Consider the following 14,804-nt stretch of genomic DNA (forward strand, 5'->3'; position numbering starts at 1 on the left):
TCCTAACAATGTAAACAGTAAATGTATTATTAAACAGCAATTAAAATATGTATAAGGCTTTTAAAAAATGATATGGGGAAAGGTTTATGAAATAAAGTTATGTGAAATTAAACAAATGCTAAATATTATATACAGTGTGATCTAAACTAAATAAAAATAAGTAAAATAGCAAAAAAATTTCCAGAAATAAGTGTACAAAAATGTTAATACTATTGACTCTATTTAGTGTAAACATGAATGTGTTGTGTAATTTTTATCTACTTTTCTGAATTTTATATATATTCCGCAAAGGACAATGATCGTATCTCTAAAAATATATACACAAGAAAAAGAAGTTGCACAGGAAAAGGATCACTATCCAAAGGAATTCATTTAAACCCTCATATGCTCTCTTGCCTTTTTTTTTTTTTTTTTTTTTTTTTGGCACGCGGGCCTCTCACTGTTGTGGCCTCTCCCGTTGCGGAGCACAGGCTCCAGACGCGCAGGCTCAGCGGTCATGGCTCACGGGCCCAGCCGCTCCACGGCATGTGGGATCTTCCCGGACCGGGGCACGAACCCGTGTCCCCTGCATCGGCCCTTGCCTTGCCTTTTTTTTTTTTTTTTTTGCCTTGCCTTTTAACTTAGCCTTCATCTCACATTTTCCTTATAGCTTTGGGCTCTCACCCTCCCTCCAGCCCAGACTAACATCCCCAGCCGTCAGATGTAACAGTGTATTTCAGCTAATCTCTGTATCTGCTGTCCCTCACCTTGAGGGACTGGTTTCTTCCCTATTTCTGACCTTGATCCACCCCTTGTTTCTGATTGCTTTTCGCATCTTGCCTCCAGGTGTGTGAAGGGCCTGAGCCCAGCCATGAGGCCTGATCAGTGTTTCTGAAGATCAGAGTGTGGTAGTGCTGGCAGAGACAAGCCAGTCTGCACCTCAGCCTAAGTGAATATTAGGGTCCAAAATGCCATAGAGTCCATATTAGCTTTTTATTGCTCCCTGACAAGTTACCAGAGCAGTTGCAGTTTAAAGCAATGCATTACAGCTTCCTGATATATATGCTCCTACTTACAATTTACCAGTAAGGGAACTGGAGCACAGAGAGCTTAAAAAGAGGTCCAAGGAAAAAAAAAAAAAAAAAAAAAGAGGTCCAAGGTCACTTAGCTAGAAAGGAGAACTTGAAACCCAGGTCCTCTACTCCAAATAGTATGTTCTTTCTCCTATATCTCTCTTCTGGGGCAAACACTGGGACTTGAGTTCAGTTTGGAGTCTGATCTAATTAAGGAGAAAGTCACCTCTCACCTTATCTGTGTCTTAAACCTACACACTTGCTTTATATTGGGTGTGATGGAGCACATACAGGAAGACTTTTCATAATGAACTCAGAACTCCTCGAATAATGTAGATATTAATGTTTTGTTGCTCCTTACAAAATTACCACAAATTTAGCAGCTTAAAACAAGACCTAGGGACTCCCCTGGCGGTGCAGTGGTTGAGAGTCCGCCTGCCAATGCAGGGGACACGGGTTCGAGCCCTGGTCCGGGAGGATCCCACATGCCGCGGAGCAACTAAGCCCGTGCACCACAACTACCGAGCCTGTGCTCTGGAGCCTGCGAGCCACAACTACTGAAGCCCACGCACCGCAACGAAGAGTGGCCCCTGCTCACCGCAACTAGAGAGAGCTCGCACGCAGCAATGAAGACCCAATGCAGCCAAAAATAAATAATAAATAAAATAAATAAATTAAAAAACAGCCAAAAATAAATAAAATAAATAAATTAAAAAAAAAAACCCCAAAACCAAAAACAAGACCTATTTATTAGCTCACTATCTGTATAAGTCAGAAGTCTGACACAGTGTGGCTGGAATCTCTGCTCAGGTTCTCACAAGGCTGAAATCCAAGTGTCAACCAACTACATTCTCATCTGGAGCTGTGGGTCTTCTTCCCAGCTTATAAGGTTGTGGTAAGACACAGGTCCTTGCAGTTGTAAGATGGAGGTCCCCGCTTCCTTGTTAGCTATCAGCCAGAGGCCTCTGTGTGCTCCTAGAGTCCAACCTTGTACTTTCTCACATGGCCTCCTCCATCTTCAAACCAGGAACAGTGCCGAGTACTTCACAGATTTTGAATCTCTTTGACTTCCTCTTCCGTCACCAGCCAGAGAAAGCTCTCTACTTTTAGGGCTCATGTGATTAGATCAGGCTCACCTGAATATTCTCCCTATCTTAGGTCAACTATGCCATGCACTGTAACAAAATCACAGGAGTGACAGCTCATTAAAGTCACAGGTTCTATGGGTTAGGGTGTGGAATCATGAGGTGTGGCATTTTTAGAATACTGCCTACCACAATGTGTCTTTTAAATGTCATTGTTTTTCCCCCTGCAGTGTAACTTAGAACATAAATACATGGACATTAGACGCAGACTGCCTATGTTCAAAGTCTGCTCTAACATTTACTAGCCGTACAATCTCGCTAAGTTACTTAACCTCTTATCTCAGTTCCTTGATTTTCTTACCTGAAAAGAGGGAGTAATAAAAGTATAGGTCTCGTCAAGTTGTTATACACTTTAAATGAGTTAATGTGTCAGAAAAGTACTTGGCACACTGAAGTACTATGTTGTCCTTGCTATTATTGTTATTGACCTGATTATTATATATCCACTGAAAAGTCCAGATTACTACTCTCCTTGGAGCAGACCCAACACCTCACTTTTCTGGCCTCAGCTTCTCTTTCAAGTTTAGTATTATTTAACTGTCAAAAGTATAATTTATAATGTGACGGATACATCAGAAAAATTTTTACAAGTTCCTAACTCACAGCACCAAAGAATTTGTCAAGTTAAAAAAAAAAAAACAAAACAAAACTATGTTTATGGGCTTAGTTTTTAAGTAAGGGAAACATAGCAGATTCAGTTGACTGTATTACAAACTTGAGAATAGAAACACAGAACCTTTTTCAGTACCATACCTGTTTCTAAATGGGTTTTAATTTCATGTTATGATCAAGAGAATAGGGCATGTGAAAAGATAGGAACAGGAAGCTTAGGGAAGGCCCTAGAGGATGAACGGGAACTGAAAGAAAGGTGGAAGGGATGAGAGGAGAGAAAAAGAAGAAGGAATGGAAGCAATAGAAGAGGAAAGACCACTGAGAGGTAGAGAGGGCTGGTAAAGAAAAGGGGGAAACATTACTAAAATTTACTGAGCATGTACTATATTCTTGGCATAGCTAGGGACTTAGGTTATCTCACTGAATCCTCAGAAAAGGTATAATTGTCATCACTTTATAGATAAGAAAACAGCAACCAAAAGAGTTTAATCTTTCCAAAATCAACTATGTTAGTATACAGGCATCAGAACCTACATCTTTCCAGAGTTCATTGTTATTTGCTGATTCCATGTTCACAAGGACCAATGGTGAAATAGAAAGCACTCCTCACACATTGTTAGTCCAGCTTCAAAGAGTGTTCCCATTACACTGAGAAAAGACTTAGGTAGGCTTAGGTGTTACTGCCACTTAACACTACCTTAGATCATTAATTACTTGAGTCAAGACATTTGGAGTCTAAGGGTCCGAAAGGATACATGCACCCCAATGTTCATTGCGGCACTGTTTACAATAGCCAAGACATGGAAGCAACCTAAATGTCCATCGACAGAGGAATGGATAAAGAAGATGTGGCACATATATACAGTGCAATATTACTCAGACACTAAAAAGAATGAAATAATGCTTGCAGCAACATGGACGGACCTAGAGATTGTCATACTGAGTGATGCAAGTCAGACAGAGAAAGAGAAATATCGTATGGTATTGTATGGTATCGCTTATATGTGGAATCGAAAAAGAAATGATACAAATGAACTTATTTACAAAACAGAAACAGACTCACAGACTTAGAGAATGAACTTATGGTTACCAGGTGGGAAGGGTCAGGAGAATGGATATTTAGGGAGTTTGGGATTGACAGGTATACACTGCTATGTTTAAAATGGATAACCAACAAGGACCTACTGTATGGCACAGGGAACTCTGCTCAATATTTTGTAACAACCTAAATGGGAAAGAATTTGAAAAAGAATAAATACATGTACATCTATAACTGAATCACTTTGAGGTCCACCTGAAACTATCACAGCATTGCTAGTCAACTATACTCCGATATAAAATAAAAAGTTAAAAAAAAAGACATTTGGAGTCTAGTTAAAACAGACCTCCCAAATGACTTATGCCTCAGGATAAATCACTCGTCTGAGCCTCAGCTTTCCCATCTGTAAAAAGTAGGCTTTGAACCAGATAAACTGCTAAATTCTGAAATCTATCTTAATGTCACGCTGCCAGATTTTCAACTGAGTGTTATTCTTGAACTCTTAGATGTCCCCAGACCATTCAAGTTCATGGCAGGAAGGAGTAGGGTGGGAAACAGTCTCAGTGGTAGTAGCAAGGATCTATCACAAAGAACTGGAGACCCACACCAAGCTGTCTTCACAGAGGCACAAGGCTGTGATGCGGATTGGGGAGTTGGTATAGGGTTGCTCCTGTTAGGACCACTGTTCAGAGCTTTTCAGGTCATTCACTGCACAATCTCGCCAGGCAAAATTCACATATACAGTCATAGGCCACGGCCCTGGCTCCAGGAAGCCAGAACGAAGACCAGTGGGTAGAGTTCACAATAAAAACAACTGTGGCTCAGTAGAAAAATAGCAAACCTTGTAATTGTTCAGAGTTGCGCATTACCATTGTGAAAAACTTTATCTTTGGGACTTTTCAGGCCAGGACCACATGAGGTAGGGGATTCTCCTATTGAATTAGAGTTTAGAGAGTACTTAAGCGATATACAGGACTCGATTCTGGAATGTATTCAAAGTTAGATGGGTGATCTTCTTAAGATGTTTAATTCTTAATTTCCTGAGTCCGTATTATTATGGCCATAATAACTGTACCTGCCTCATATGGCTGTGGTAAGTGTATAGAAGATTGTGTGTCTGTGTGTACCTACATCTCTATTTATATTATCAACCTATCTGTCAATCAATCTATGTATCCATCCATCCAACCATCCACCCACCTACCAACCTACCTACCTACCTATCTATCTTAGCCCAATGCTCCACACATGATGAAAGCTCAAAAAATGTTAGCTGTCATCATGATTATTCTCTTTACAACTATTGAATGATGCTCCCAACACAGCAGAACCTCCTTTTATCTCCGTAGGCATGAGCAAAGAGTGGTGGTACTCTAAGAGATGCCATTTTCCATTCTTAATTGTAGAATAAGCACATAACATGAAGTTTATTTTATCTGAAGCTTAGGGCCAAAGTTTGGCTGAGGCGAAAGTTCCCCTACTTCTAGGTAAAGAGTTGTACGAAATAATGATTGTGGCCCACTTTTCTGAAGTTTCCTTTAACAACTTTATTTCTAAACTTTTAAAATGGAGCTTCTCCAGGGTCCAGTATTAGCAATCACTATCCCCACCATGAGTCCTAGAATTACACAGCATCTAGTTCTAATCTCTCACTCTGCAGCATGGACATTCCCTCACCCAGAAATTAATTTAGTCAATTCAGCCTGAAAATTCTATTCAAAAAGCATGTGTTTCCTGCGGGAACGTCACTTATTTCTTTTCTTGTTGATAGGGGATGCCGACGTACCTGAAAAAAAAGCGTGATTTTCCTCCACAAGCTGCAATGATGCAGCTGTCCAAAGTAATCACTGCATCAGAACAGTTGGATAGGGAAAAAGTGTCCTTGGCTGCTTTATAAAAAACCAGTAAGCTAGCTTCTTTATGCTTAAAAAAGCAGACTGAGGAAGGGCTACAAAGCTTACATTTCTGCCACTTAGGTCACAGTTTTCAGTGCGGCTCCATGCAAGCTAAAACCATTCTTACCTACAGGCCTTGGCCTGTGCTACCCTCTCTCCCCACTCATTAATTTACCCTCCTTTCTCTTCTCATTTTATTCACTCATTCATTCATTCAAAAACTCATTCATTCAGCAAGAATTTATGGATTCACATCTATAATATAACTGCTTGGCCTGAGGAGATTTACAATCTAGTAGAGGTGCTAAAATAACATTGGGACATGCTTTCCTCCCCAAGGAAATCTCTCCTAATTGTTCAATCTACAATTCCTTTAGCTAGTGTTTTATTTATTTATTTTTGGCTGTGTTGGGTATTTGTTGCTGCGCGCGGGCTTTCTCTAGTTGCGGCGAGCGGGGGCTACTCTCCATTGCGGTGCATGGACTTACTGCGGTGGCTTCTCTTGCTGTGGAGCACAGACTCTAGGTGCGCGGGCTTCAGTAGTTGTGGCACGTGGGCTCAGTAGTTGTGGCTTGCAGGCTCTAGAGCACAGGCTCAGTAGTTCTGGCGCATGGGCTTAGTTGCTCCGCGGCATGTGGGATCTTCCCGGTCGAGGGCTCAAACCTGTGTCCCCTGCGTTGGCAGGCAGATTCTCAACCACTGTGCCACCAGGGAAGCCCCTAGCTACTGTTTTGATCTTTGATAGAATTTTATATTATTTACCAAGAGCCCCATGTGGGTGACTCTTTTATTTTGTCAAATAATCTTTAGTTCTTTAAAGAGAGGGTCCCTGGCTCAAGCCACCACTATTCTATCCTGAGCAAGATCTGGCTCCACTCCAGCTACAGAACCTCACCTGGTGTTTTTCATCCAAGACACGTGATTTCCTTCTTTCCTGGGACCACTTGCTTCTTCTCCCTCTGTGCTCTCATTCAGGTTTGTGGGGTTAATAAATTATTTTTTTCAGACTCAGACTGGAATCTTCTTACAGAATAGCTTTTCAGACTCTTTCCATCCAAACTCCTACAGAAAGCCCTTAGAAATGGTTGCCAAATCCATGAACACACACACGGTGCATGACATGGAACTTCTCTGCTAACACTACAATAGTTACAATATATTGTTCTGTGCACATTTTATTATTTGCTCATCAGCTCATAGCATTCTTCTTTCCAATCAGACTGAAGGCCTCATGGAACAGAAGATACATCTGTATCCCTTCCTCACACTGCCTGGCTCAATGCTGAATGTGGTAGCCATCAACAAACACAAATTAAATACTAGCTGAAATTCAATAAGTAATAAGAGATTGGGAAAGTCATGACAGAAAGCTTGCTTTGACAGTCTTCTCTTTCAAGTACAGAACTTTTGGAGAATTATTACTATGCAAAGGCACAAGTACGTCTCATTGATGCGGCAGATTTACTTTCCAAATAATTCTAACATTTCAGATCTTTACCTGAGTCTGCCATCCTCTGCTGCAGCACCTCCAGGTATAATCTTCGTAATAAATATGCCAGGGTCATCTCCAATGTGGGGATTATCTGTCCCTCCAGCAATACTGAATCCCAGGCCAGAATTCCCCTGTAGAAACAATAAGCAGACATTAAGTGATGTGGCTGTCACCCAAACCTAGTTCCCCTTGTACTCTGCGTTATCATCTTACTACTCAAATGGAAATCAGGTGATAACAGCCTTGTATGCAAAGCTATAAAGTGCACTGTCAGCAGACAAAGGAAGGTCAGGAACAATACTCAGGTTTGTCCCTGCATTGCAACAATCCAAGGGCCTTATATTTTTGCTTCTAAGAAATGCTTCCTTTATTAGCAATTAAAATGATCATTATGAAGTAGGAAATAAATGCTTACAAACTGTGCAATATGAGAAAATGTAAAAAATCATTAGTGTCCATTGTAAAAATTATACACACATACGAAAAAGAATGGAAGGAAATGAGTCACGTGAAAAACATTTGATTTGACAGAGTAGTGAAATTTAGGTGTTTTCATTCTGCTATTTCTGGTATTGTTGCTCTAATACTATTTATCCAGAAAAGAAATGTGTTTTCCTATTAATAAGGAACTTTGACTTCAGAAGGCAGGGACCTCTTCTAGAGTCATAGCAAATGTGAGACACTTTTCAGTAATAAACAGGTTTTAATTTGCTGTAGATACAGACAAGGAATGCATTATTGTTGCAGCATGTAAATTTGAATAGTTTATACTCTAATATAGCTTTCATACTTACTCCTGTAGACTACAGTAATTGACATCCAATGTACATATAACCCTCTAAAATTTGTATGTAATATATAATTAAACATCTCTCCCAAATTCACAAACTGTCTTATTTTTTATTTTCATATGCTTTTAAAATCTCCATCTCCATGGCTACATTATGTTTCCATACGATATTCTATTTTTTTTCTAATTCACAGTATATTTTAAGCCATTTCCATACAGCTAGATAGTCTTTATAATTATCCATTTAAATGACTAAATAATATTTCACTCAGGTCATTTGTTTAACCAGTCCCTTGTCACTGGATATTTAATTTCTCTATATACTCTTACAATAAATATAGCTTACTAAATTTATAATCATTTGATTAAATTTTGCTCTTGGGTAAAAAGAGATGAATAAGAATTCAGTAGTTAATCCAGAAAAATTAATTAGGGCACTCAGTCAGAAAAGTTCAATGTTAAGATAAGATCAAGTATAACTTGACAGTTATACCACCACTGCAAATGTCAAGGTAATGCTTAGCAATTTTTATTGACTGAATTAATAAAACTGAATTTCAGAGGGTGGGTTTCACAATTATACGTTGAAAGATTGAAGTTAATAATTCAACCACAGCCACTAAAATCTCGTCTTTGTACTTCTGACTTCTCTCTAATTCTGTTTTCTTTGAAAAATTCCAGTGTTCTTTGAACAGAGATATTACTTAGCAGTAGTCAAATAATGAATTTATTTAATATTTATTAAACACCAGCTTTGTGCCTGGCACTGGACTAAGCCCTGGAGCTACAGCGGTGAACCTTTCAGTTTATGAGTCATACGAAAGGCAAGTGCAGAGCGTAAGAGTGGCTAACAGGAAAGCCACACATAGGGACTCTTCCTGAAGGTGACGAGCACTTAGTTACTTTTAAGTGGGTCAAGGTGGGAGTTGGAGAGGAGGACAGAATGTCCAGGCAGAGGGAAGAACATATGTAAAATCCCTTGAAGTAAGAACGGGTATGCCAGGTCCAAGAAACAGACGATGAGGCTAGAATGAAGAAAGCAAGAAGGAAAATTGGATGAGATGTGCCTTGATCATTAGGTTCTTCAGAGCAGAATGTATGTGAATCCATTTTTGGTTTTAATTACCTATTGACACCAGATGACTGCACTGGTGTTATATGAATATCTTCTACATGACTGCCTTGAAGCTAAGGCTTTAGGGATTAAGACCAGGTGATTTCTGCCTTCATGGAATTCAAGGCAGAGCAGAAAAGACAGTGATAGTTTGGTGTTTGGTGATCAGTACATTTTCACTGTATAACCTCAACCACAGTGTCAGGTCTATAGCCACCAAGACAGTATTTAGGTGACTTATGAGGCAGTAGAAAATTATAGAATAAGATCTTGGGTTTTAGAAGGAAATGAGGGGAAGGTGAGTATTTTCAATGTAATTTGGGTTAGCTCCAAAAACATCAACAAGAGTATATTGGTCTTACCAGAGCTGACACCTCAGGGATAACAATTTCTTCATTCATAGGGGTAGGGAAGGAGGCAAGCAGAGATTGGGAGATATCCCAATGATTTCTCCTGATAATATCAAAATTTTTGGAGAGGGCACTGAATACTTTGTCATTTGAGAAAAATATTCATGATCTAGCTCTTAACCCTGTCTCCTTTATTTCTAGCTTCATACTTTAGCCCCCAGGAACACTGAACTGAACTGCTGTCTCTTTCCTGCACAGTACACATGATAGCTCCTCTCTTGGCCTTTACTCATTCTGCATTCTCTACAAGAAATCTCCCACCTCCCCCTTGATGGTTTAGATGGCATCTGCTCCAGGAAATAGTAAATGACCACCACAATTCCTCTTCATTGGATAAGTCACTCCTCTTTTGAGGTTTTGTAAATTTCTCTGCCTAGCTATGTCATATACTGTGGTATTTTGACATTATATATTTATGAGTCTATCTTTCCTTCAAACTGACCTTATAGTAGGCAGGAACTATACAATATTCATCTTTGTTTCTTGGTGCCCTGTGTGGCACATAGTATTGTTCATTAAATATTTGATGAATGAATGAACAGACCAATTTATTGAGAATATTCAAGTTATAAAGGGAAGACTCAGAAAGGACACAACAAAAGTCCACAATGTGTTAAGGAATATAATACAGAAGTAGAAGCCATTTTGTTCTTTGTGGCTCCAAGAATAAAAATGGAAAGCCCAGAAATTCAAATTGTGGCTTAGCTGAAGGATGAATGATGAGACAAGAGCTGTTCAAATTGGGAATAGGCTGCTTTGCAAGGGAGGGAGGATCCTTTACTCAGTGGGCAGCTGGCTAGACACTGAACATGAGGGATCCAAACATCTACTGAGAGGTTATACTGGATGACTTCAAAGGATTCTTCTGGATCTCTGGCTAGATTTGCAGGAAAACGGTTCTTGCCAGCAGGAAAAAAAGGGAATGCTAGAGGAAACTTTAGAGGGGGATGTAAGTCACTGCTGTATTTTTTAAAACTTATTGTATGAATTCACAGACCTCTGAACAGCTTTGATGACAACCTAGCAGTATGTAACCATCGTTTTTAGAATTGACTCTCATATGGAGAATATGGTGGCTCTGGTATTTACTAACATACATGCCCCTGCCCTCAAATCCACTCTGAGGAAAGGAATGAATGAAAAAGGAATGGATAAATCAGAGAATCCACAATAAAAAGAGGTAGGTAGAATTCTCTGGCAGCCCAGTGGTTAGGACTTGGTGCTTTCACTGCCAGGGGCCAAGGTTCAAACCCTGGTTGCGGAACTAAGATCCTGCAAGCCAGGCAGCACGGCCAAAAAAAAAAAAAAAAGAAAAAAGAGGTAGGTAGAGACAGAGTATAACTGGACCTGTGTTTCCAGTCCCATAGATTCCCAAAAGCTTTTGTATTTCAGTTAAAACCAGTCTGCAAGTTGGGCCTATCCAGTCGCCATGGTTCCTTAGAAGAGGCTCATCTGAATTCAGCTAAGGAAATTATTTAAAGTGCTTTCCCTTCTTCCCCTTATTATTCTCTCCCAGCCGTCCCTTTCAGGCCTTTGCTACCAGCAGCAGCATTCAGTGGAGAGGGAGAGATAAAAAGCAGCAGTGAAATTACTGCTGCTCTTCTCCATGGCTGAATCTCTCCAGTCCCCTGACAACTATCCCAGAGCCAGCCAGCCGCAAGGGCAGACCCCAGAACCTCTCTCTCTGAGCACCCATCTTTCCATGTGAACAGGCAGACCCCTGGCTGACACCCTTAGATCCTGAAAATTGTGACTAATTAACTGAGTGTTGGTACCTGACACAGTCAATGGAAACTGCAAGGTGCCATGCTGGTGAGGGCAGCCTCTGTATAGAGTTCCAGGTAGGATGCTGTTTCGTTGTTGGGCAGATTCCATGCCTGAGAATGTGGCTGGCAGGGACCATTCTTTCTCCTGGTTCCCAGTCCTCCACATTGGCTGACTCTCCCCCAGGAGCACAAGCCTATTGTCTAGCCAAGTTGTACTTTCTCCTTCATGTACTACACTCTATCTCCTCTCAGAAAGAAAAAAATAATTAGCAAAAAGAAAAGACAATTTACCATTTAACTGATGGTTGCAAATATATATACAATATCCTCAGAAACTCCTCTTTCATTAAAAAATTATTCTCTAACAGAAAATTACCCCCAAAATGGGGTTGCAGAAAAGAAGAGGAAAATAAAGTGATATCATAATCATATATATTTATAGAATGTCCTACTGACAAAGAATTTCTTTGACTGTCAGAAATTCCTACTTTAAAATACTATTTAATCTGGTAATTCAATTCTAGGAATTTATCCTAAAGAAATAACCAAAGATGTGTACAATGATTTATGTTCAAAGCTTTATGGCAGTATCATGCTTCTTCTAAAAACAAAACAAAACAGAAAACAACTCATAAACGGAAATATCCAAACAATGGAGAAATGGTTAAAAATACTGTGGTATGTCTATTTGAATGTGGGAACATTTTGGAGCCATTAAAACTGTAGTGATATTTAATGACAATAGAAAATGTTCATTATACAAATGTGAGAGGAATAAAAAGTGTATGAAATTTTAATTAAAGTATGATCACCACTAAAATATTAAAAATGACTTGTTTTTAGTAAGAACATTATTACTTACTAATTAGTAATAGTAAAACTATAATAATTACTATTATTATAATATTAAGTAATAATTCAAACTACCTAAAAGGGAGACTTTTTTTAAGTTATAAAGTTCTTAGTAAAATACTAAAAATGTCCTCAAGGGAACTAACGTTTACTGCATTTTTCTTTTTATGCTAAACACTGAGCTAGGCTTCTCACAATTCTCTATCTGGTAGACAGTATTTTCCCCTTTTTATATATTAAAAAACAAAACACAAAAACAAATAAAAAGAAAAGAAAAACCCTGAGGCTGAGAAGAGTGAAGTAACTTACATAAAGACAGAAAGTAAGTAAATAGTGGAATTCAGATTCAAACAGGATTTTTTAGGCTCCAAATACTAATTTTTTCCCTGTTACATCATACTGCCTCTTCTGGATTAAACAAATAATTTGATGGTAAGGAAATAATAAAAACAATAGCAATAATAAACCATTAAACTTTGTTTTTGAAAAGAGTCTAAACTGCTCCTATCAGTATCATAAAAATATTCAAAAAATTTGTAATGGAAAAGCAGGTACTGGCACCATTCAGACCTGGGTTTGAGTGCCAGCTTTGCCCTTGCTAGATGTTTGACATTAGGTACCTTTCTTTCTTTTTCTTTTTTTTTTTTTGGTGGTACACGGGCGTCTCACTGTTGTGGCCTCTCCTGTTGCGGAGCACAGGCTTCGGACACGCAGGCTCAGCGGCCATGGCTCACGGGCTCAGCCGCTCTGCGGCATGTGGGATCTTCCCGGACCGGGGCACGAACCTGTGTCCCCTGCATCGGCAGGCGGACTCTCAACCACTGCACCACCAGGGAAGCCCTAGGTACCTTTCTTAACTTTGAGTCTAGTTTCCTTGTCTGTAAAATGTACGTAATAGTAACTACTTCACAGAATTGTTAGAAAGATTAAAGTAAATGACATATGTGCTAGCAGAGCATAGATCCTGGCACATGGGTGATGATCAGTCAATGTTAGTTCACTTCCTTTGGTTTGACACAGCACTGTTAAAAGGGTCCTTACAAATATGAGGACAATAAAGGCAAATAGAAGTTAGACAATGTATTCTTTCATTCATACCTTCAACAAGTATTTGTTGATGAATTTTAACCTACAATTTTAATATATGTTATTTCACTTGGTAAAGATAATTTAATTACGCATTCTAAATATGGGAGAAGGGATGGTTAGGTAGGTAGTATTGAGAATTGTTAGGTAAATAAAAGCTAGATAAGGGAAGACTCAAACACTATTTTTTAAACTTTCAACACCTATGGCCTGTTTTGATACACTGAATTTTTGTATATCCTGTTACCAACCCCAAGATTCTGGTGCATTCCCCTCATTTCAGCAGGATCTATATTTTCTTTTCACTCCCTGCCAAGACTGTCAAACAAGCCTATTGTCTGCATATCTGCTCCAGCAAGACATTTATTTTTATTTACTATAATTTATACTACAAAATAATATATATGTTATTTTCAAGTATATAATTATACCTTAGCCTCCCATCTGTAAATTTCTGACATGCACTGAGATTGAAAATTATTAGTGCACAACTTGACAATTGATCAACAAATACTATAGAAAGGTGACCAATATAAGTAGGTAGAATAAAGATATTTTTTAAAAAGTTAAAACAGATAATAGCAATTAAAGAATTCTGTAGGCTACAGGCCAGGATAAAAACATCACTGGATAGAAAGGTCTATTAGTTGGCAAATAATCTTCTAAATTTTCCTGAAAGTAATTTTATTTTAGACAGTAAATCTAGAATGTCACAGAGAATAAAAAGATATCTTTTTCATAGTTATTACCTGTTGAAAATCATTCAAAGTCTTTCTCTCATCCATTTTCTACAACATACTGCAATATTAAAAGATGAATGGCCCCAGGCCCCCTATTAGGGTATAAACATATGAATGTAACACAGACATTCCTAACTACTGTTGCTTACGATTAACAACAACAAAAAATTTTCCCCCTCAAATTTTCCTTTTTTTTTTTTTCTTCTTAACATGCTAACAATCCATGTATCTTTGACTAAAGGTCTTAGCCCAGGAATAAGAGATGCCTGTTTTCACTCAGTTACAACTTCTAGGAGTTGCATTTAGGATGTCCCAAAGTTTGCTTTATTAAACTGTGTTTTTCTGGAAGCTGCTGAGTAGAGGAGCCATCAGGAGATCTGCATTCGGGGACTGGTAACTGCTTAGGGGAAAGTGTTTTAAGGGGATGGCGGAGAGGAAGCAGTTTCAAAAACAGGTGGACAGAGAATGCCAGATTACAGTAGACCAAAAAATTTATGAGAAGGAAATGGGTGACATAGTGAAGGGAGATTCCTGCTTCTGTGAAAGAGTTCTGTTCTTAGGGGGGATACATGGTAGTATCTGATGAGAAGGGGGCAGGGTAGTAGAAAGATTTTAGAGGATGGCAGGGAGGGGACTCAGCATGTCTGTGGCATAGGGGGAAGAAGCCCATGGAAAGGGAGACTGAAGGTACAGGCGACAAGGAGAGCGCGTGGGAAACAAATCCTGACAAAGGAGGAGTGAGAAGAGGGTCTAGAGTACAGATTCTCTGAGTCCTACCATAGGCACTGGTTAAATACATGTGCTATAGCCA

At 39.1% G+C, this 14,804-nt stretch overlaps 1 protein-coding gene and 1 long non-coding RNA gene across 25 annotated transcripts in view; one reads left to right on the top strand and one right to left on the bottom strand.

The window, feature by feature from the left end:
• Window positions 1-14,804, bottom strand: part of DLG2 (discs large MAGUK scaffold protein 2) — a 2,044,900-nt gene that overhangs the window by 620,954 nt on the left and 1,409,142 nt on the right. For all 24 annotated transcript variants that reach the window (XM_049713435.1, XM_049713436.1, XM_033431831.2 and 21 more), the window contains one exon: window positions 7,242-7,366. In XM_049713435.1, coding sequence (XP_049569392.1) covers window positions 7,242-7,366 — 125 coding nt within the window. The remainder of the gene's footprint in view (window positions 1-7,241; window positions 7,367-14,804) is intronic.
• The window catches only part of LOC125965184 (uncharacterized), a 1,042,439-nt gene that overhangs the window by 383,668 nt on the left and 643,967 nt on the right, over window positions 1-14,804 (top strand). The window lies entirely within an intron of this gene.

This window comes from Orcinus orca, chromosome 8, assembly GCF_937001465.1.
Source record: "Orcinus orca chromosome 8, mOrcOrc1.1, whole genome shotgun sequence".
In the NCBI taxonomy this organism is placed as follows: Eukaryota; Metazoa; Chordata; class Mammalia; order Artiodactyla; family Delphinidae; genus Orcinus; species Orcinus orca.